Genomic DNA, 20929 nt, shown 5'->3' with positions numbered 1-20929 from the left:
GAAGGCCTTGCAGGAGCGGTCCCTCAAGCTCACTGTGTGGCACCGGGACACTTGAGGTCCTGGTCGAGGGGAGGGTCCCGGGAGTGGTCGTGGAGTCCATGATCCTAGTCCTACTTCAAAACCTTGTGACGTTCGGGTAAGTCTCAACACAAGAAGTCGTTGCAGAAGAGGTCTTCGATTTCTCATCTGTTCGTAGATAAGACGAGAGAGCGTCAACATTCAAGACCTGACTCCACTGTAGAACCTGTGCCTGGGTCGACTCCGTGACTACCAGGCTATTCAGGAGCCAAAGCGACCCCCACCTAGCTAAAGGTGGTTTTTATGAAGCCATGTGCCTCCTATATGGGTGGCCCGACCCCCACTGGCATTCCTTTGTGCCCCATGGGGTCACAAGGGGCGCCATCTGGTTCTGCTCCTACGGCTCAGGCTCCAGTCAGGCTCCAGGGATTCATTCTTGGATCTGGACCGGCGCCAGTTATACCATCTCGACCTTCATTGACACCTGTCCCGATGCCGCTGCACACCGTGCCTCCATCCCCATTCTAATCCCCAACACAGATACGGAGCCAGAGGGGCGTTGCATGATACTGTATCTAGCACCAACAGGAGCTTTGCCTCCTAGATCAAAGCCTCAGCCCTATTCCCTTCGGTTAGGACTCAGTGAGGAATGTGAGTGGTAACTGGACCCTGAGGAATACCAGCCATATGAAGAAAGCCCTAACATGGACAGGTGTGGGTAACTGGGTGAAACCAGCGGACAGGATACTTCTCCAGATACTATTATTCTTTCTCCCCCCTACCATGGCGACAGAGGAGGAAACCTCTTATGCATTGGTGGCGTGGAGGGTGGCTGAGTGCTACCTTCAGTTGCCCTCAATGATAGTCAAGACTAACGTCTTAACAAAGGTGCTGCAACTGGGAGTCCTTCCCTCAGAAACGCTACTCCCATTCAATGACGCAGTCACTGACGTCCTTTTGGGGGACTTCGCCCAAACCCAACACGGGCTCCCTAGGGTGTTCACCAAGGGGATGGCGGTGGTTGCAGCTCATCTGCGGAGATCGTAGTGCCAGTGTTCCCCTATCTTGAAGACTCGCTGTTAAAGGCGGGCGCACCTCAGGCAGATGTCACAAACATCCAGAATACGGTGAACCTCCTGCACTCCCTGGGGTTCACTATATAAACATGCCGAAGTCACACCTTGGTATTGCTATACTAAGCCCCTGATGAGAATTTGATGAGCACTTGCTCCCAGTTGCCCAGTGGACCATTTTAAACCTAGCTGTAATATTTTGATATCCCTCTCCGGGAAAAGCCCAACTTTTGTGTCCTCCACCTTTGTGTCCTCCAGAGTTCAAAGTTGAATTCTAAAATCCAGCCTCCGATCAGCCCATCGCAACCTGTTTGCTGTCCCTAAGTTCAAAAAGAAGAGATTGGGTGGCGACAGACTTTCGGTGATCAACCAGCATCTTTGGAATTGTCTTCCCTCTGACACAAGAATTACCACTATTTATCCCTGATTTAGGAGACTTCTAAAAACTTGACTGAAAAAGATCTACAGTGGTGGCTCACTAACAGCAATTTGGTCAGAGGCAAACCCCTTTCTCATCCCCAACCAAATCTCACAGTAGTGACAGATGCGTCACTCCTGGGATAGGGTGGCCATCTGAGAGAGGTGGAGATCAGAGGACTCTGGTCTCCACCTGAATCCGGGCTCCACATCAACCTGCTGGAGCTAGGTGTGATCCCACTGGCTGTGTAAGCCTTTCTACGCTCTATCATGTGAAGGCTAGTTCAGGTGTTCGCGGACAACACCACAGCCATGTGATACTGCAACAACCAGGGTGACCAAACTCAGCCATCAAAGCCTAGTAGATCACGAATGACATCTCCAACTAGAGATGGTGCAAGTTCTCTTTCAACAGTGGGGAGAGCCTTTGTTAGATCTGTTTGCCTTCTGCCCAGATAGTCTTTTTGTGGCTGCCTGTTCAAATCCCCTATTGTACACAGGTTTCTTAAAAGCATTGTTCATCTCTTCCTTCCTTCATCATTTATCATGCCTCAGTGGTACCTTAATCTGGTGTCAATTTTCTTGAAGTGTGCTCCCTTTGAGCCTCTCCATAATTGTCCCCTCAGGCTTCGAACGGTTAAAACAGCTATCTTGTGGCTATTACATCTGCCAGTAGAGTAAGTGAGCTGCAGGCCTTGTCATCTATGCCGCTTTACTGATCAGTCCATCCTGACAAACTGGTGCTTCACACAAGGGCCTCCTTTATACCAAATGTGGTTACACCATTTCACGTAGGCCAATCCATTGCACTGTATCTTTTACACTCCTCCACATCTCTCTAAATAAGAGGAGCGAAGAAAGATGAAGAAGAAAAGAACAATGTAGCCCTCTATGCTGCCATTAAATGAATATACAACAGTGTCTGCTCCTTTAAGGGTCCAGAGACCAACAATATCCCGTCATGTCCAGCACCTTGCAGTTGCTTCAGTTCTTCTTTCTGGCTTCTGGTGACAGAGTCTTGGAGCACTATGCTTGCCCTTATTGACTTTTTCTCTTCAAAAATCCCATATAGAATTTTGTGATAACTGATTCACTCAACAGATTTCATCTATCCACTTGATTTTCTGACAGAAATGTTTTGTTTTTAGTCAAATCAAATAAAATGCCATCTTTATTTGATAAGTGTCCTCCCTGTTGAAGATAGAAGGCCAAGTCAGGCCCTCCTAATGTCTGGATCATCTGCCTTCCAGAGAGCCATTATTTATTTATATGTTTTGTATAGCGCAAACAAGACCCAGATGGGTATCAGAGCCATGTTCCTGACAAACGTCTGCACTGCAGGAAGTTTGTTTCCCATTGTTGCTACATCATAAAGTAATTCCAGACCTCTGAGGGGTATCTCTGAGAGCCTATCGGTGTGCTGTTGGCTGTCCGGTCTGATGGACAGCTGAGAGCACAGTCTTGGGTGATAGTGGGTGTGGTGTGAGGGAGGAGGGGGTCATATTTATGTGTGGCTCCCCATTTCTCCTCTGCTCATACATAGCAGTTAGAAACAGGGGGCAGGTGATTTGGAGGCCATACGTAACCTAAAATTATAAACGTTATAAAAAGTGAATTAAATAGATGTTTTGCCCCCCAGAGGCCTGAGTGACATAATAGAAAATTCCAGCTTTACTCTGGTTGTCTGTTAGATGTCACTCAGAACTCTGTGAAAATCATCCCTGTGATATATTGTTACTCATCTATAAATCGATATAACCATTGTAGTAACAAGCTGCCAACCACAGTTGCATCCTTCTGTCATTGAATCCTAATACAGTAGTCACTTGTGTTGCCTGCAGCTGACCAATATAATAATGTTACTTTGATTGAAATGGATTGAGTGTACTTTCAGATAAGGACGTCATCAGAAGTGAGACAGTCTTTTTCAGGACCTTTGCAATTGTTTTTAGACCTAATATGGATCTAAATGAACCTCACTTTTGCAAAGGCTAGAGTGCTCTAATAATGCTGTCACCTTACCATGGCTTCCTAAAACGGTTTAGGCACAATCTCTGTCCCCAGAGTTTAGTTTCTAACCTTATGTGTAGGTTCAAAGAGTATTACTTGGATGAAGAAGTTACTTGGCTCTCCTGATATGTGACAGAGCTCTTAGCATTGCTTGCTTGCACAGAGCAACCCATCACACTCCTCTATACCTTAATGGATGTTCTAGTTTCAGTTGTTGGAAATACATTTGTAAATCAACTGGAAGCATTTCTGTTACCATGAGTGTGTAACATGTTATGTGGCCCACAGTAAATGCACTTTACAATGCCATTTAAAAAAAAGATTATTTTAATCTGATTGAAAGTCTGATAACCTGGTAGGCCTTTAGAGTGGTAGAAGTTGCAAAGTTGCAGATCTCAATACATTCCTTACCATATTATTGCCCCTCAAGAACCAATTTTTCACAAGTCATGGTTCATAGTATATTTGTACAGTTACTTTAGTATCCCATACATAACTGGCTATATCTCTTGAGCTTATCCAAGAATGATGCACCATTTGAATGGATGACTCATTGTAGTGTGTAAGCCATAGTATCTAGATGTTAGTTTGAAAATAGATGTTCAATTTTGCTATTGTTCCCTTTATTTTTTATCTGTTTATTACTTTTAATAATATACATCTTCATAAGCATGACCTCATTAATTCTGGTAGTGCAGATTCTAATACAGGATATCAATTGTCTCAATTATTGCACTTGTCATATCTATTGTTAACATTGCATATTTCAGCGCATCACAGTTGCCTCAAATCGTAGTATGCTTTGTAGCAATACCAATTTAACTGTTCACCAAACACATTACCCACGAACATAATCATATTGAGAATTGGCATTGTATTCTCAATGCGCAAGCCACTGTGAATGGGGGTATCACACTATCAGCGCTTTATAGTATCTCACTCTGAGAGTAAGTAATGGTGGAGTGAACATATGGAGGATTATTTTATAAAACCGGGATATCAACCTGCCCATAATATTCGAGGAACATTGTTGATTTCATATTGTGAATGTCTGATGTGTCCCTGTAAGTTTTTAATCTGCATAATTAGTCCCCCTCTTATGTTCGACATTACAATCTACAATAGAAGTCACCCAGACTTGTCGCTTTCTGCATGTTGATGTGCCAGATGTTCCCTGTAGCTAAAGTTCTTGAGCCGCTTCACTTGGATGACAGTTGTCCCTCTCAGCAATGTATTGTGTGATCTGAGTTAATGACCACCTCTCTTTCCAGCTGTTTAAGGGCATGCTCCAGAGCTGTATGTTTCGTCTCTAGTGTTTTTCGGACCGCCACTACTGCTCCAGTGCAGTGGCCTCTGACCACTACATTAAATGCCTCCCATTCCACTGCCAAGGAAGAGGCTTTACCCTTGTTCTCCTCAATATAATCGATAATAACTTGCCTCCGCTCTTCCCGAAAAGTGTTTTCCAGGAGCAATGTGCTCTGGAGTCTCCACATGGTGATCGGGGAGGATGGGGCATGCCCTTTTTCATGTGTGTAGATAAGGGGTAAAGGCTAATGGTCTGATATTGTCAGTCCCAGATATTCAGCATGTGTGATCCTTAAGGATAACAGTCTGGAAGCCAAAAACCTATTTAATCGAACCTATAACTCATGTGTTTGCAAAGTAAGAGTATTCACAGTGATGAGCGTGACACGTCAGCCAAACGTCTTCCAGGTTCCACTCCTAGAGCCATTTTGCAAATGTCCCTGCCATTTGGATTACCGGGGCAGAGAATATGGGAGGGAAACGTCCAGTACACAGTTGGTATCCCCCACTCCAATCAGTCTTGGCACTGCTGTTTTGGGGCCAGTTTCACTATCAATTGATCAAAGAAGACTTGTTGGCCCACATTAAGGGCATAAATACAACCAAATGTAAAGTCCTGGCCATTAAGCCTACTGAAATTAGTACATATCTGCCCTCCAGGTACTTATCGATCTTAGTAGCCTAGTTGGTAACCCCCTGGCTTTACCCCATTAGTGCTCCCCTGGCATATGAGGAGTAACTAGTTGCATATAGCTGACCAGACCAGTGTCTTTGTAGCCTTGCCACTTTGTGCTCTGCCAAATGGGATTCCTGGAGGAATACTATTTTATATCTCCTCCTGTCTAAATAGATCTGGACCTTGAACCTTTTGATCGCGGTTCCCAGGCCCTTAACATTCCATGTCAAGAGTGTGTATTTAAATTTATAATTTCCGCATCTAGGTGTTAGTGTCCCCTTCACTTAAGAAAGAGTTCCCAGCCTTCATCCCTGCAGTATTTGTGAATGCCCCCTAGTTGCCTGTGAGATGCTCCTATTCGATCCCATATGGTGAGTGATAATTTAACAACATGGAAACCTTCCCCACAACTGCCAATCCCCAGGACTGTCAACAACGAGCACCTGTCCATAACTATTCCTTCTTAAAGGTTAAAGACTTCGAGTAAGAAGATATTGAGGCGTAGTATTGAATATAGTGCATACTCTCCCTCCCCCCCCCCCCCAAACCAAGCCACCAGCACTCACTGCATGGCCCACACATTTTATTGTGCCAAGCACACATCTAGCAATCTTAATCAACAATCCATGGACTCCATTCGTGTTCCACATCCTGCCTCACTTCACAGATCACCCTCCAAAGTCACCTGCAGTTATAAAGGCAGTGTACGTATATCATCCTCTTGCTGTGTTTGCTTTCAATGTCACAAGTTTTCTGGCAAGCGCGGTGTGAGGATAGCCAGTGAAGAGTTCTCCATTGTCTCTAGTTCGTGCGCCAAGCGTCTCCGGAGGCCTTTGGGGCTGTAGAGTCTTCCCCTGTGCTTACGATTATCCATCGCCAACATTTCCGTCAGAGCCGCCTTTTTTCCTTCTTCCCTCTGTTCCCTCAGAGGGAGTTTGGCAGTTTTCCGCCTTCGCCGTGGGGCCCGTTGTGCTTTAGGTGCAGGATTTGGTTTAAAGTGCTTGCCGCTGGCCTCTGCCCTGTAAGCCTTCAGCTCATCCCTTGCCATTGCTGCATCCGTGAAAAATAATGTTTTCCCATCAAGCATGGTCTTCAGTGTGGCTAGGCACAGCAACATGAAAGGGCCAGCAAGTCTTACCGGTTTTATTATTAAGTCCCTATTTTTATAGTGTAGTAGATTGGCCACCACCGGTGTCGGCGGGGCACCCACAAGTGAGGGAACTTGATGTTTTGTGTCCTGGGCAGAGAACTTGGTGAGCACCTGCGGGGGACACCTTCTCTGCCAACCATGTCTCTAGGTACAATTCCATGTCTTGTCCCTCACTCATTCGGGCATCCCCATGATCTGTATCTTTATTATTCCTGCCATTGTGTCCTTTCGCATCATCCACTCTTTGCTCCAAGGTATTTAGTGTTGTGACAGACTTGTTACTGCGGTGTCCACATTGACCACACTTGGTTGTAAGTCCACTAAGTCTGCACTTTGTTGTTACACTTTCTCTGCCAAATTCCTCTGGTCTACATCTGCATCTATTTCCTCTCCTGGGTCTTTCTGGAGCTCTCAGTGGCAACCAGTATTTTATCTAGCATGTCTGGCTAGCTATGGGACTCAGTTGCCATCAAGTCCTGTGATTGGGGTGTGGGGGATTCTCGTTCTGCGATGGGCTGCTGGAGCTATGCTCCCATTGGGCTGGATTGGCCCCACACAGCCTGCCCCTCTGCCTACTGTTAACCGCCAGGCTTCCTGCACCTTGTCTCTGTTTCATGATAGAAAACTACCACTCCCATAATGCATTGAGAGAGGTAGCTGGTTGTATGCTTTCCCATGCAGCACTGGGCTAATGTCAGGTGACCAAGATGGCTTATAAGCTGCCAGCCCCCGTTCTCAGGTGCTTGGCTTTCTTTCCTGCTAGGACCACGCCCTTTCCTGTGTTTGGATACGCCCTGAGTTCACTCTCTTGTTCAGATCAGTGTTACTGATTTCCTCCTGTCATCTGTTATCTGCTTAGAAGCTATCTGTAATCCTGGAACTGCTTGGAAGCTCATTAAGGATTTCTCTGTGGCTACCGGTAATCTCGCCATTGAGCGCGAGTACGCGTTGTGTTCCCTTCGATTCTCCCGCCAGTGCGCGCACCGATGCGCTGCATTCCTTTCCCTACTCCCGTCATTAAGCGCGAGGACGCGCTGTGTTCGTCTCCCGGGGACTGATCTGCTAATATCGGGTTGGTTTGCTTCAAAAGCGCAAGGTTGCGCTACTGCATTTTTAGGTCTCGACCTTGCTATCGCGTAAGCGATCGCAAAGCGAGACTATAGAAAGCGGGTTTGAAAAGTGCTCCCAAAAAGCGGATTGCATGGCTAGCACGCGCACAATCACGCGCATCGTGCCGCCATGCAATCCGCCTTTTGGGAGCACTTCAAAGGGTCCGCTTCCCCGCCCCCAAGCGCGCGCGTGCCACGCTCCGCCGGGCTTGTTTTCCTTTCACTACACGGCGGTTACTCTCAAATTAGAACTCACCTCCAGGTCACAACACTCTTCCTGCGGTTCTCTCCCCCTCCTCCTTACCGCGTTCATATGTGGGGGCTTCTCGGCTTCGCCTTGTAAACGTAGGGTGACTTTCTCAGTTTTACAAGGATTTACGGGGCTGGCAGAGCACACACAGAACTCCCACGCTGCCTCCTCGCGGGAAGCCGATTCTTGTTGCAGCGCGGCGGCTCCAGCTGAGCCGAGCCGCCGTCTCAGCCCAGACTCCTCCCAGTGCTCTGCTGTGACCTCAGGCCGCCAGGAAAAAGAAAACGTGATTTCTAAAACAGTCATGTCATAATCTCCTATTTGTGTTGAACCTTGTTGACTGTATGCAACCGAAAGACACGGTGCTTACAGACCTGTTAAGGCACTATTATGGGTGTTCAGGCAGAAAATATATACATTTTAATCATACGGAACCCATAAGACACACACAACATGAGCTGGTTTGTAAACAAATTCACCAAGGCACGACGGCTTTATTTGTTTGCGCCCAGAGAAGAAGGGAAAGTTGTCGCATAACAAACATTTGCCTCCTGGCCTCTGCCCCGTATGTTTTCGCTTTGGTGGAGAAGCCGGTCCCTAAAAACAATTCAGGCAATGGTACAGAAAATATTGTTGCGGGAAATATTTACCCCCCTCCCCCCCCCCCCCCCTCCTCCCCCCGCCCAAATCATCCGGGGCTAGGAGTTGCGTACACAGTCACTGACAACAAATAAGTTGTTTGCTGGTGATAAAACTGCTCGAGGTATCGGCAATCAATATAATAGCCGAAGTGAGAAGGCTGTAATTGTGCAGAAATACTCGGGGCGTAATGAATGGCCCCGGCCCTGCCTTTGATCCATGGGCAGTCATTTGTTCATCCTGTCAGTATTGGCATTCGAGCACCGCTCCGTGTTGTCAATCTTCATCTGTTTTTAAACAGTCCTCCCGCGCCAACGCTGACTGACGGCCGTGAGATGAAGGAGAAACAACGCACACGCGCGCACAAGAGTCCAAAGAGAGCGTTTCATCAAGACCGTGAGAAATATTGTAAACACCTAACAAATATGGACTTTTAATCCTCCTAAATAAAAGGAGTGCCCCCTCTTAATTAAAATTGGGCACCGGGAGGGAGTGCAGCACGGGGTTGTCCGGGTCGCCGGAGCTAAATGAAGTAGGTCCGCCTTTTGTGTGCATACAAATTGATGTTTACTCTGAGAACAATTTATTTCCTTAAATTGAAAGGCTCTTTTGAAAGGAGACTTCTCGGCACTCTCCCCTCCACCGCTCTCTCTTCCTTCGAGTCACACCAGGCTTGTAATCAGCAACAAAAGCTGACATGAATCAAGGGCGGATTGACAGGGGCTGACAAATAACTGATTGATTGCGGTCGGGCAGCACTGACAAGTGACGGAGAGGTGGAGATGAAAAAAAAAAAAGATGAAGGGGATATTGAAAACATATGACCCTTGCATTCCCCAATCTCTGCACTGGGCTGCTCTTGTCATCACATGCCTGATTGGAGAGCTCGGGCTGCCTCTCTCGAGGCGAATTGATCCTGTGTTTGCTGCATTGAAGGGCCAGGCTGGGCTCCGTCCGGTCGCGCTTTATTTTACCCCTGAGCACACAGGACGCGCTTTCTTACAGTGGCAGCACTGCTGCCGCAGCAGTAACTTGTATGGCGGTATTTAGGGCCACGCAGCAATATAAAATGGACATCATCAGCCATTCTTTTAAAAAAAAAAAAAATTGTTTTAGCCGGCAGTACTAACATGCTATGATTTTTCAGTCACCATTTCGAACTAAGTGGAACTACACGTCCCAGAAAGCAATGTGTTGATGAATGACTTACTAATGATGTCAAACATGATAGGAGAAAGACGCTTGGCAGCTGTGCACTGGTTTGATTCTAATGGAATGGGTAAAGCCAGCTTCTGGCCTAGAGGTGCAATATTTACTTACTTTGATAGCTTTATTTCGGTCGATGACCATAAAAGCACAGATAAAATATGTACATACAAGATAAAACATAAATAATTATACATACAAGGTAAAAAGTTATTAAACAGCAGTTATCAAAGATGAAATTTACGCATCATTATTAAAAACTAGCAATTTTATGTTTAATTAGTGAGGGCGGACCTCCTTCGCCACATACTATGTAAAAAGCGGGAAACAGTGAACACAATAGGAGGTGAGGTATCATAACGTAATATCCTGCATGCTTGCGCACAATGTTTTAAGCCTAAATTTCTACATAGTGGCACAAGCCAAGATCTACGTATTTCCTTGTAGGCGGGACAAAAAAATAAAATGTGGGCTAGATCTTCTTTAGATTCGTTGCAACCCGGGCAAACTCCCTCACCTCTCCCTGCCCATTTGCAGGTCAGTTCCCCAATTGGAAGGCAACCATACCTTAACTGAATATATAACTTTTTTGCAATAGGGGGCTGAATCAGGTCTAAAAACTCCTCCCTGCTGGGTACCAGCTTAACTTGCAAGAAGTCTGTGGTCAACCTACCCACAGACTGTGAGCGGTATAGCAAAGCTAGTTTATGCTGTCTAAGTAAGGCTAGCAACTCCTTTTTCTGTACCGCTATACAGCTTACCCCTGGAGTCTCCCAGAGTTGCGGCAGGCCTATATGATATATTAAGGCTTTGATATGAGATAGCCAGGGTATGTTTTTAGCCTTCAATATGTCCTAATGCAGGAAATTAACAAAGTCCAACATCCCCCGGTTTAAAACATATATAATTTGGGTGAAGCGGGCCCTTCACACCACTGGATCTTTGTGATTCTAACACGGCTATGCCAGTCGGTAGCCACTGTGTCATGTGCCCTAACGTAAGGAAGGAAAGGGCCCCATAGTCACTCTGTGAACCGTGAAATACAGCATTTATCAGGCCTCAGTGGAGTACTTAGACCGCTGGGCCTGGTGCATTTGCACCAATAGAAAATACATCCCTGCGCTGTACTATTGATAGTTCGACCCTGAGTATAACTGTACCTTATTTGCCCCTGAAGTGAATTACTTTGTCCCCAATGAATGGTTCTGCCCTGCTCCAAAATCCAGCAAACAAAGGACATATGTGCCAGGGAGGGGATGTGATCCGTCGGCTGCGCTGCCGACTTTGGTGCAGGAAACCAGGGTTCGAACCTCGAGGTCGCGTCCACATCCTGTGATTCGGGGCAAATCACTTAATCTCCCCGTGCCTGAATATGTATGTGAATACGGTGCTCATGTACAGCGCTCGAATACCTTCAGGTCGAGTTCGCGCTATATAAAAGATGCAAAAAAAACCAAGCATTTGCAATGCAACAGGTCTCGCATTTACGTGAGTTTGAGCTATTGACGTAAATGACAATGCCTTTTATTTATGTTTTGGTTTTTGAATCCTAAATAAAACGCATTGTCATTTACAATGCCAATAGCTCCAACTCGCGTAAATGCGAGACCTATTGCATTGCGAATGCTTGTTGTTTTGTAGTTTCAGCGCGTCTTTCACCTTTCATTCTTTTTAAAACATTTTTCATTATTATCGCGAAGACGGAACAAAGCGGATACATTATTGCCGCTTGCTTCTGCTCGCTCCAACTTCAACTCCTGTGTGCTCTATGCTTGAAATAGAGCGTGTGTGTACTCTGGCCTCCTGTGGATGAATTTTTGTATAGAAGTGCTTCCAGTTCTGTATCTTGAGATTTTGACTCTTGGCAGACGTATGCCTTTGAACTGTTCTGTTGAACTTAAACGCTCACAGCCTGGAGCATTACGTTTTGCCCTTCTCCCATCGTTTTGCAGAAGAGACCTGATTTATGTGGAATACAAGCAATTAAGTGAGTATGTGAAAGTATACAACCTGTGTTCTTTGATTTATAGTACGTCTATACCCTCGCCTTAGGAGACTAGTCTCCTTTAAACCTTCTCATTTTGTCTCTTGTTGTCTATTTCTGAGGGGTTACACTACCTACAGGTCCACCCCATCTTCCTGCTGGACTTGATTGAAGATTCTCTTGGTGGTCCTACTTCGTCTCTTCGCTCCCTATGGGTACTAGTCTATCCTTCGGTGTGCCTTACTTGGCAAGAGGTGACTGTACCTCAGGGGAGAGGAAAGGCTCACTCTTCGCTCCTGAGGACATTGGTTCTTCTGCCTAGGGATCTGTCCCCCGACAGCTAGCATATATTTTGACAGCGCATCTGGGCCCAAAAACACTCTGTCGGCTATCTTTTTATAGCTGGCGGGACATGTGCCTCTGTTATAATAGTGCAAGTGATTGTAGCTGTCTTCCCCCAGTGCGGTGCAGGCGAGCTCTAACTTTACCCAGGAGGGAGATGTTTACTCACTGTGGAGTTCATTTTCAAACTCCACTACCCAGCTCTGGCGTTGCTGCTCTTGGCCTAGTTTCCTCCTGCAATGAGTACTTGTACACAGTGAATCCTGACCTCCATGTCTCTGGGGGGTTAGTGTGCCAGTGAGAGCTCCCATGCCTCTGTACTATTTAGGGAGCCAGCAATCAAGGGCTCCCCTGTGCTCCACTGTGTCTTGCTGCCCATTCTCCATAATGCTGTTCTATCCACCTTGTGAGCCGGCACCTCCCTGTGACTTACCCCACCACCTCCCACCCCACCTGCCATAGGCCTGCAGGTGCGTGTGTGTCCTCCTCTCCCCCCAGGGCATCTCTCAGGTGCAACCCATGTTTTGAGTACAGGCACGGGTGGGGCTACTCCTGCCAATCCGTACACTTGGTCCTCAGGAGTCCGAATGGTGAGGCAGGACCATCAGGGGTGTCTGATCTTCACCCTGGCTGCCACACACTGCGGCAGTCACTAGGGCGCTAGCATCGTGCGGCCGCCATTTTTGGAGGCTGCCCACATGAGTTTCTTTTCACCCGCTCTGGCTGTTTGCAGCAACCCACTCCGCTATAGGCCAGCCAGCCTCCTCACCACCGGCTTTCCGGGGTGCTGTTTCACAATAGCCTGTGGCACCGGGTAACAAGTTTAATGGCAGTTCTCGGCGGCCAGGCACGTCCGTTCCATGTGAGCGCCAAGCCCCTGTGCTAAGATTCCTTTATAATTAGAGCTCCCGGTTTTATGCTTATTTCATTTTTTGACATTTCCATCTGTATTTATCCATTTTTTATATCTTGCTAATTTTATCTAAGTTTTTCCATATCTATTTTGCGTTTTGTGAAAAAAACATTTATCTAACTGATAAATATGCGCTTTTTATTGAATTCCTGCGAGGTTTCAATGATATGAACACCCTCAGATGATAAATCAATGCACTTCTATGAAAACATCCACATTTTAGTATCAACCTTTGGGAGATCTACTGCTTTTTAACCCTTCTGACTAAACTTTCTTTTTTCCTCGTACTTATCTGCAAAACTATTGGCCAGGAAATCATGACTGGCAGCGTTTAAAATCGCTCAAAAAACATCCGAATTTCTGTTTTTATTCACATTTAAAAATAAATACAGATATCACAAAAAAAATTCTGTCTGTATTAAACTGTAAAAACATAAAACGTGGAACCTTACTTGTTATCAAGTCACCTGATGCTTTGTTTGGCCTAAGTTATCACTCCTCCTAGCTTTCTATGTTTTGTGATGTTTTCCCAGCATATTACAATGCAATGGGTATAAAGGTCCTGGTACTTTATTTATTTACCATTTATTTGACTACCATTAACCTATAGGTCTTTTGTCGACAACCATGTCCACATTCTAGTCTTTCTCTATAAAACCACATTATATGCTGCAGTTGTGTGTTCGTTGGTATTAACTGAGAAAGGCGGTTGTGGACTGCACCCGAGTATGCACACGAGATCTGTGCTTTTAGTATCCTTGCTCAGAGCTGTGGCTTTTATTATTTCAGCCCCAAGATTTTTTAAGATGCAAAGCACTCTAGTTCATGTCATTCCTCTGCTTTTGATGACTAGAAGCTTGTTCTTGTATTTAAAGATGAAAATCCTGTTTTAAGGTGAGGGGAATTGTTTCCTTTTGTTAAGTGTGAGCATGGAGTTTTAATTTCTTGAGCATAGAATATTTATCTCAATTTGAGAGGACTTTACTAAGTAGAACTGCATCACTAATTGTGCTTTTTCTCCCCTCACTCAGCGAGCCTTTTCAATGGATGATCGTATTGCGTGGACGCATATTACTGTACCAGAATCGCTCAAGGAAGGCAAGGTGGAAGATGAGTGGTACAGCTTGAGCGGAAGGCAGGGTGATGACAAAGAAGGGATGATAAACCTTGTCATGTCCTACACGGTAAGTGTATGGAAAAGGTCTGGGCTTCGCATACAGGATATGTTTCTCATTTTGACTTGGTGTGACTGCTCTATCCATCTGTTTTCCCCAATTTTATAAGAGTGTTGAACAGTTGGAGGGCCTATTCGGAACTTCTGGGACTAGGATAAGGATATCTAAATAACTGCAGCCAGGTACGGATCGTTCGCATCTGTTTTGTATCAAAACATTCCATTGTCTTAGTACAAGATCCAGATTACTAGCATATTGAAAGATGTACCTAAAGTACCTTGGGTTGTTACCCACAAAATCCATACACCCCTAAAGTTAGTAACTACTAATATAAGTCAAAACATATTAGTCATCAGCAGCTGAATGAAAACATGGAGTCTAGTTATGCTTTTCAAAGATGTAAATGTTTGAGTACTCCTCCGTGTGTGGACTGATGAATCCATTGCAGGGGCTCATAGTTTTATCCTATTGGTCAAAGATTTGATTCCCAGGAATCCAATCAGCCTTCCATCCTTCCTGTTCAATAAAACGAAAGCATATCAGTTAGGTAATACTAAACATCTGTTATCGATTTTATAGTGCCACGAAAACTTTAGGGGGTCAACTTGTGCTCTCTGAATACAACTGCTTTGTTATGCTACTTTGATGTCCAGTGCAAAGTTGCATGTATTGCTTTTCAGGGTTCATCTTGGAGCATTCCTTCTCTGTGCTTAACTAACAGACACATCACTGTTTGCATTGCCAATTTAACTGAAATGTAGAGGACCGAGACCACTCTACTCATACACATTCTGTGTTTGAGAATGGTGGCATTTCCTTAAAGTTCTATTCGTCCTAATCTCTTAAAAGAAACTCTGTCTGCTCCAGCATAATCCTATATCAGATCAGATGAGTTGTAGAACTTGATAAAGGCTCAGTATTTTCATGGCAGTTGCAGTCATTCAGCCTCTGAATAGTTTAGGGCCGACTGATCTCACCAGCTCTAGCCTAAACTAAATACAGACCAGAAATCTAAAAATTTTGAAATGTGGATTGCAGTCATGAAATGTGGAATGAAAGGGGATGATGGGGACTAGGTGCGGAGGTGGAGGCCATATCGTGTAGAAAAGAAGGAAGGAATTTGTTCCTTGTAAACGTGAAAGGGAGAACCAAATTTCGCTTTTGCTCGTGGGTTGTGAATTTTTGGATGGCCAAAGAAAGGGGTGCAGAGGATAAATGGCCCCACATTTCTAAATTATATGTACTGAATTTGTGAACTCACTGCTGAATTAAAATTTATCTAATTGGAGTCCCCTTAGATTTCAGAAACTAACCATTTCCCATCTCCATTTGTTTCACAGTACAGCCAACTTGGACAAGCATCTCTGTGATAGTGCAGGCAGTCATTAAGAGATACTAGACCCCATATTCTTTGAAGCTCAGACAATGTTCTTTAGGGTAGGCAGAACAGTGTTCAACTGTCAGAACACCTGCCCAGCCTTTCTCAGTCAGCAATTTGGTAAGCTCAGCTGGTATGGTTAAGAAGATCATGTAAGAGTGCTGCACAAAGACCTAGAATGTCTTTTAAGCTGAAGAGATAATGACCTGTGTTCAGACTTGACTTGTTTACCAAAACAGATGCTTCCAGGTGAGAAATATGGCGGTCCTTGGGCTTTGGCCTAAGTAGAATTTCTCGCTCCTGTGTACCAACATACCCATTTTACCGCCAGGTTGTGATAGAGATATTCAGGCGAGGTCCCCCTCTGAATCACTAGGCCCCATTAGACCTTTTAGTGTTCCATATGGGTTCCCACCGCTGGGTTCTTCCCTGTTGCCATGCAACCCTACTGTTACTCCTCCGAGAGCCCCCCTGGCGCTGAGTGTAGCCATTCTGACCCCGAGACTCTGGTAGCGCCTCCAGCACCATCCTCCATGCCATTGACACCGTGCCACCATCCAAGCCAGTGGCCACACATCCACATTCTAAGTCACAGACTATCCTAATGAGGGCTAGTCGGTGAGCTCAGAGGATATTTGGAGTCTATATGTAAGCTTGGGTCTCAGCCTGACATCTCTTCACGCTAGCGCTACTGGCAAGCTATGGTTGACCTCTTTTGCTCCAACATGGACCATTTTCACATACTTGAAACAGTGTCCCATGATACAGTCAGCAGCAGTGAAGTAGCCATTTTGCTACTGCCTACCTTTTTGGACACTGTTGGCAACCTGGCCTCACAAAATGCTAGTGTACCGAACACTTGCCACAAGACTGAAATGGAGTGTCCACCAGGACCAGCCTCTCTGCAAGTAACTGCCTTCCATGCAGCAGATTTGTTGCAGTTGCCCCTACCAACAGTGGCATCTAGGGCTAACATTTTGGCAAGGGTCTGCAGCCTGCTGCACTTTCATTTGAGACTTTGCTACCAATTAACACTGCTTTGCTCAAGCCTGTGAAGTTGTCATTGTGCAAACCTACCTCAGCCCCAACTTGAACCTCCTGAGATCTAGACTGTACATATCAGCACCTGGAGATCAACTGTACTCTCTATTCATCTGTCAGCTGGAAGTCTAAAGGTGCAAGCCTCATCCTGTGCTAAACAGAATTCTGGTACTTTCTGCTCAGCGGCTGATAGGTTACAAACGTTTTCCCTTTGGATGAATCAAATGTTGAACATTTACCATTCACACAATACCACCTGTAGAACACAACATTTACACAGAAACTTGATAATTGAGGCACTTGTAGATCAACCACAGTCTCATAAAAATATCAATGTTTTTTAATCATTATTACAAATACATAAATATGAACTACCCATATGAGTTCAATTACATTAAAATTCATCAAAGTTCATATGTAATCAGCAAAAAACATTTAACCAAATTAAAACATGTACATATCAAAAATCATTGACCAACATAAAAAAGGAAGAATACAGAAAAAAGACAATACACTGTCATTTAAACCGTTAATTTGGACATTTGCATAGACAGCATCAAGCATGGGTCTAAATTCCCTGTCTAAAACTGTTTGCTGACTTCACCAAATTTAACCACCTATATAGGCGTCGACACGTTTCGATGGTATAATGTCAATAGATACCACCTTCTTCAGGACAATACTTTTTATCTTCCTCAACTTAAAAAGGCCAAATCACATATTTGCCTAGACAAAAGATACAAGAATTAAAAAGCCATGAAGCAAATTATCAACATTCAACAATTCCCATATAGCATTGTTTTTTTTTTTAAATTGTGTTTTTTATCAAAAACATATGTTTTCACTACAGAGGCTTGTTTAGGAAATATAAGTGCAACAATCATCTATTCATGCCATGTTTATAAATACCATACATTCATATCAATCAAAGTTCCATTCTCCTAATGTTCATCTGATGGACTTATCAAGTCTCAATGCTCACCGGTGCAACTGCACTCAGTTGGAGTATATTCTTGTCACTCTCAATGCCGTGATACGATGATCACTAAAATGTGGGTTGTCTCTACAACATCAAAAGAGGAGATGTTTTTTGCTGATTACATATGAACTTTGATGAATTTTAATGTAATTGAACACATATGGGTAGTTCATATTTATGTATTTGTAATAATGATTAAAAAACATTGATATTTTTATGAGACTGTGGTTGATCTATAAGTGCCTCAATTATCAAGTTTCTGTGTACATTTTGTGTTCTACAGGTGGTATTGTGTTAATGGTAAATGTTCAACATTTGATTCATCCAAAGGGAAAACTTTTTTAACCTATCAGTTACTGGGTGCTCCATCCCTTTGGTGTGAGAGCCCCCTCTCCTTGGTTTCAAGGACTTTCTGCTCAGCCACAGTAGATGGGAAATGCAAAAATGTTGACTGTACACATTGGACTTCGTGGCCAGGGCCTGGGCACTTCTGTGACACTTTGAAGGCATACCTGGATCAGGTCAACTGCGTTCTGTGGTAATACGCAGCCAACATTAATGGACATGCCCTATGGGGCACCTCTCTTCTGCGACCAGTCTGACGCTGCCCTGGAGAATTTCAATGTTTGAAGAGCGGCAGCCTTTACTTTGGGCCTTCGGTCCCCAGCCTGGGACCGCAGGCAGTTTTAAAAGTTTCGAAGCTTTTCAGATACTTCAGCTTCCACCAGTCTTCCAAGCTAGTATAGCAACAGAGCCAGCTGCTTTGACAATAAAAAGACAGAGGCAAGGATAAGGGTAATCAATCCCATCCTCAGCTAGCTGATTTGGCTGCTCCTTGAAGGAGCAAATATGGCTCGTTGGAAAGAGTATCCTCCCTATCACAGCCCTGGAAGGCTATAACAGCAAACTAATGGGTCTTGCAAATTGTAGAAAAGGTGTATGCCTGACCCCTCTAACAGGCTACTACCCCTTCCCCCCCCCACTCCTCTTTTCAAAGGATCCCATGGTCTGCAGCAGGTACTGTCAGCCCTGCTGTACGAAGAAGTGGTGGAGTTGGTCCCTAAGCAGGAAATTGACAAAGATGCTACTCTCTGTATCTTCTGTTTCCAAAGAAGGACAGCGGTCTTTTCTCTTTGTCTAAATCTTAGCATCTTAAACTTGTTCCTTTCTTATGATACTATCACTTGCTCAGGTTCTTCAGTCACTGAAAGCAGAATACTGAATGGTGTCCCTCGACTTTGCAGGACACTTTTCCACATACTCATCAGCAGTTGCACAGGAGGTATCTGTTTCCTAGAAGGATCCACAAGACTACTAATTGCCCAGTTGCAGTCTTCTTATTCAAAACTGACACCACAAATGTTTACAAAGGTGCTGTTGGTGACTGCAACTAATCTGAAGGTCGGGGAACCTTGTGTTCTTGTACTTAGACAACTTGCTGATCAAGGCCAGAACAGTTCAGATATCGGACTACCTGCATGCAACATCACCACTGCTGCTTGATTAGGGCCAGTACTGGACAGCCAATCCTTAACAGCCTTCCCTCCGCCTCAGAGGATCTGGGATATTCTGGTTAAGATTCTGATATTTCGGGTGGGGATTTGAGTTGCACTCCTGGTGGTTCTCAGCCTGATCGGTCTGCTGGGGTTTATGAGGTAGGTTTATCAGGATCTGGTCCAAGCCATTCTTGTCCTTCAGACTGGCTGAGAAGGGTGTGCTACACTGACCCCATGCAACTCTCCCTATGCCCCGGAGGTACCTCTAATGTTGGACATCCTCTCTCAGTAGGAGGGACATATTCTGCACCCCAAGCTCCAGAATCTTCCAGTTCATGCCTGGACATTAAGCGAACCCCTGATCTGCTTCCATCTGTCACTGAAGGTGGTTAGCCTGTTGTCAGCTCATTGCCTCTACACAAACTCTTCCATCTTCCAGACTAAACACCGATTTGCCACATTGTGTGTGAGGCAGAATTTATACCCTTTGAAACCATGCCCATCAGAAGTCTTTTGTTTTGCTCTGTTATTAGTCACACTTGGTTAAGCAGTCGGCACTGTCAAATGATAAACAACTGCCTTTAGTATTTCTCTGCCTTTCAGATCAGCCCCCGATGATTATCCGGTTTTTAAAAGGACTGACACATGTTTCTTCCTACATCGTTTGTAATGCCCCCGTGGAATATGAATCTTGTTTTTACTTTTTTATGGGTGCTCTCTTTGGCAGTCACATTTACTGACTTTTAAGACTCAAGGAACACATAACCAAAACAACAACGATGGCGGGTACCAGCTCTCTCCTTTACACAAAGTAAAACAGTTTTTTGTAGAAACCAACTTCAGAACTGTTGTTCAAATCCTTGTACTCTAGGATCTGATGTTAATAATGCCCTACTTCATGGCTACCCAGACTCCACACGGGCACCCCTTAGGGTACCCTACAGCACCGCAGCGTGTCTCGTTGAGGGCATGAAGAAACATGGTCACATCACCCCCTGATTCACGGCCATCTTTAGGGTGGAGAGACCGGTGCGGCTGCACTGGGTGCTGACCTGTAATGGGGATGGGCAAGGCACTGTGTTTAGCAATTACTTACAATTTAAAAGCACCTGCTGCAGAGTTCCCTGTGCATCTAGCTTGCAGGCAGCAATTAAAATGCCAAAATAACTCTTGTGATTAATGTTCCTGTTAGAGAGAAAGATCTAGGTTTTGTCTATTGGCAGTTTTGACTCTCCATAAAGTAGTGCAGAGGGTTAATATGCCTACTGAAAAGAACAGATCTGTATTTTATGTGGATATCCGAGTGTATTAGTAAAGCCAGCTTTTACCAGCGCTTCAAAACAAATGAAATGTATGTGAGAAAGGGGCTATGGAGAGACGAGCGGCACTGTTGCCGGGTGGAAGTCAGGGACTCTGAGGAGGTCATGGGGGGACAGGATGAAGGGGGGGGGGGGGGGGGCGCCAAAGAAGATTGTCACCCCCGGATGCCATCAGAGTAAAAGCCGGCCCTGTTCTCATGGAACTCCATTGGCTCCTCTTGTGAGACCACGCCATCTTCAAAACCAGCTGCATCATTTCCAAAGCCATCACAACCATCAGCCCCACTTACCTTTCAGACAAGCACGCCATCTTTGGTGGTTGGCACACCTGAAGCCAGGACCATCATTACATTGCAGACTAAGAAGTTTAAAAAAGAATAAACAAGAGAACAGGCCTTTTCCATCTATGCACCAAGGATCTGTAACAATATCGCTATATCCATCAG

At 45.0% G+C, this 20929-nt stretch overlaps 1 protein-coding gene across 2 annotated transcripts in view; it reads left to right on the top strand.

Moving 5' to 3' along the window:
- Positions 1 to 20929, top strand: part of TOLLIP (toll interacting protein) — a 234345-nt gene that overhangs the window by 135573 nt on the left and 77843 nt on the right. For both annotated transcript variants that reach the window (XM_085644910.1, XM_085644911.1), the window contains exon 4: positions 14127 to 14279. In XM_085644910.1, coding sequence (XP_085501036.1) covers positions 14127 to 14279 — 153 coding nt within the window. The remainder of the gene's footprint in view (positions 1 to 14126; positions 14280 to 20929) is intronic.

The sequence above is a fragment of the Triturus cristatus genome, chromosome 3_1, assembly GCF_964204655.1.
Source record: "Triturus cristatus chromosome 3_1, aTriCri1.1, whole genome shotgun sequence".
Lineage (NCBI taxonomy): Eukaryota > Metazoa > Chordata > Amphibia > Caudata > Salamandridae > Triturus > Triturus cristatus.
This window is presented reverse-complemented; position numbering and strand designations above follow the sequence as displayed.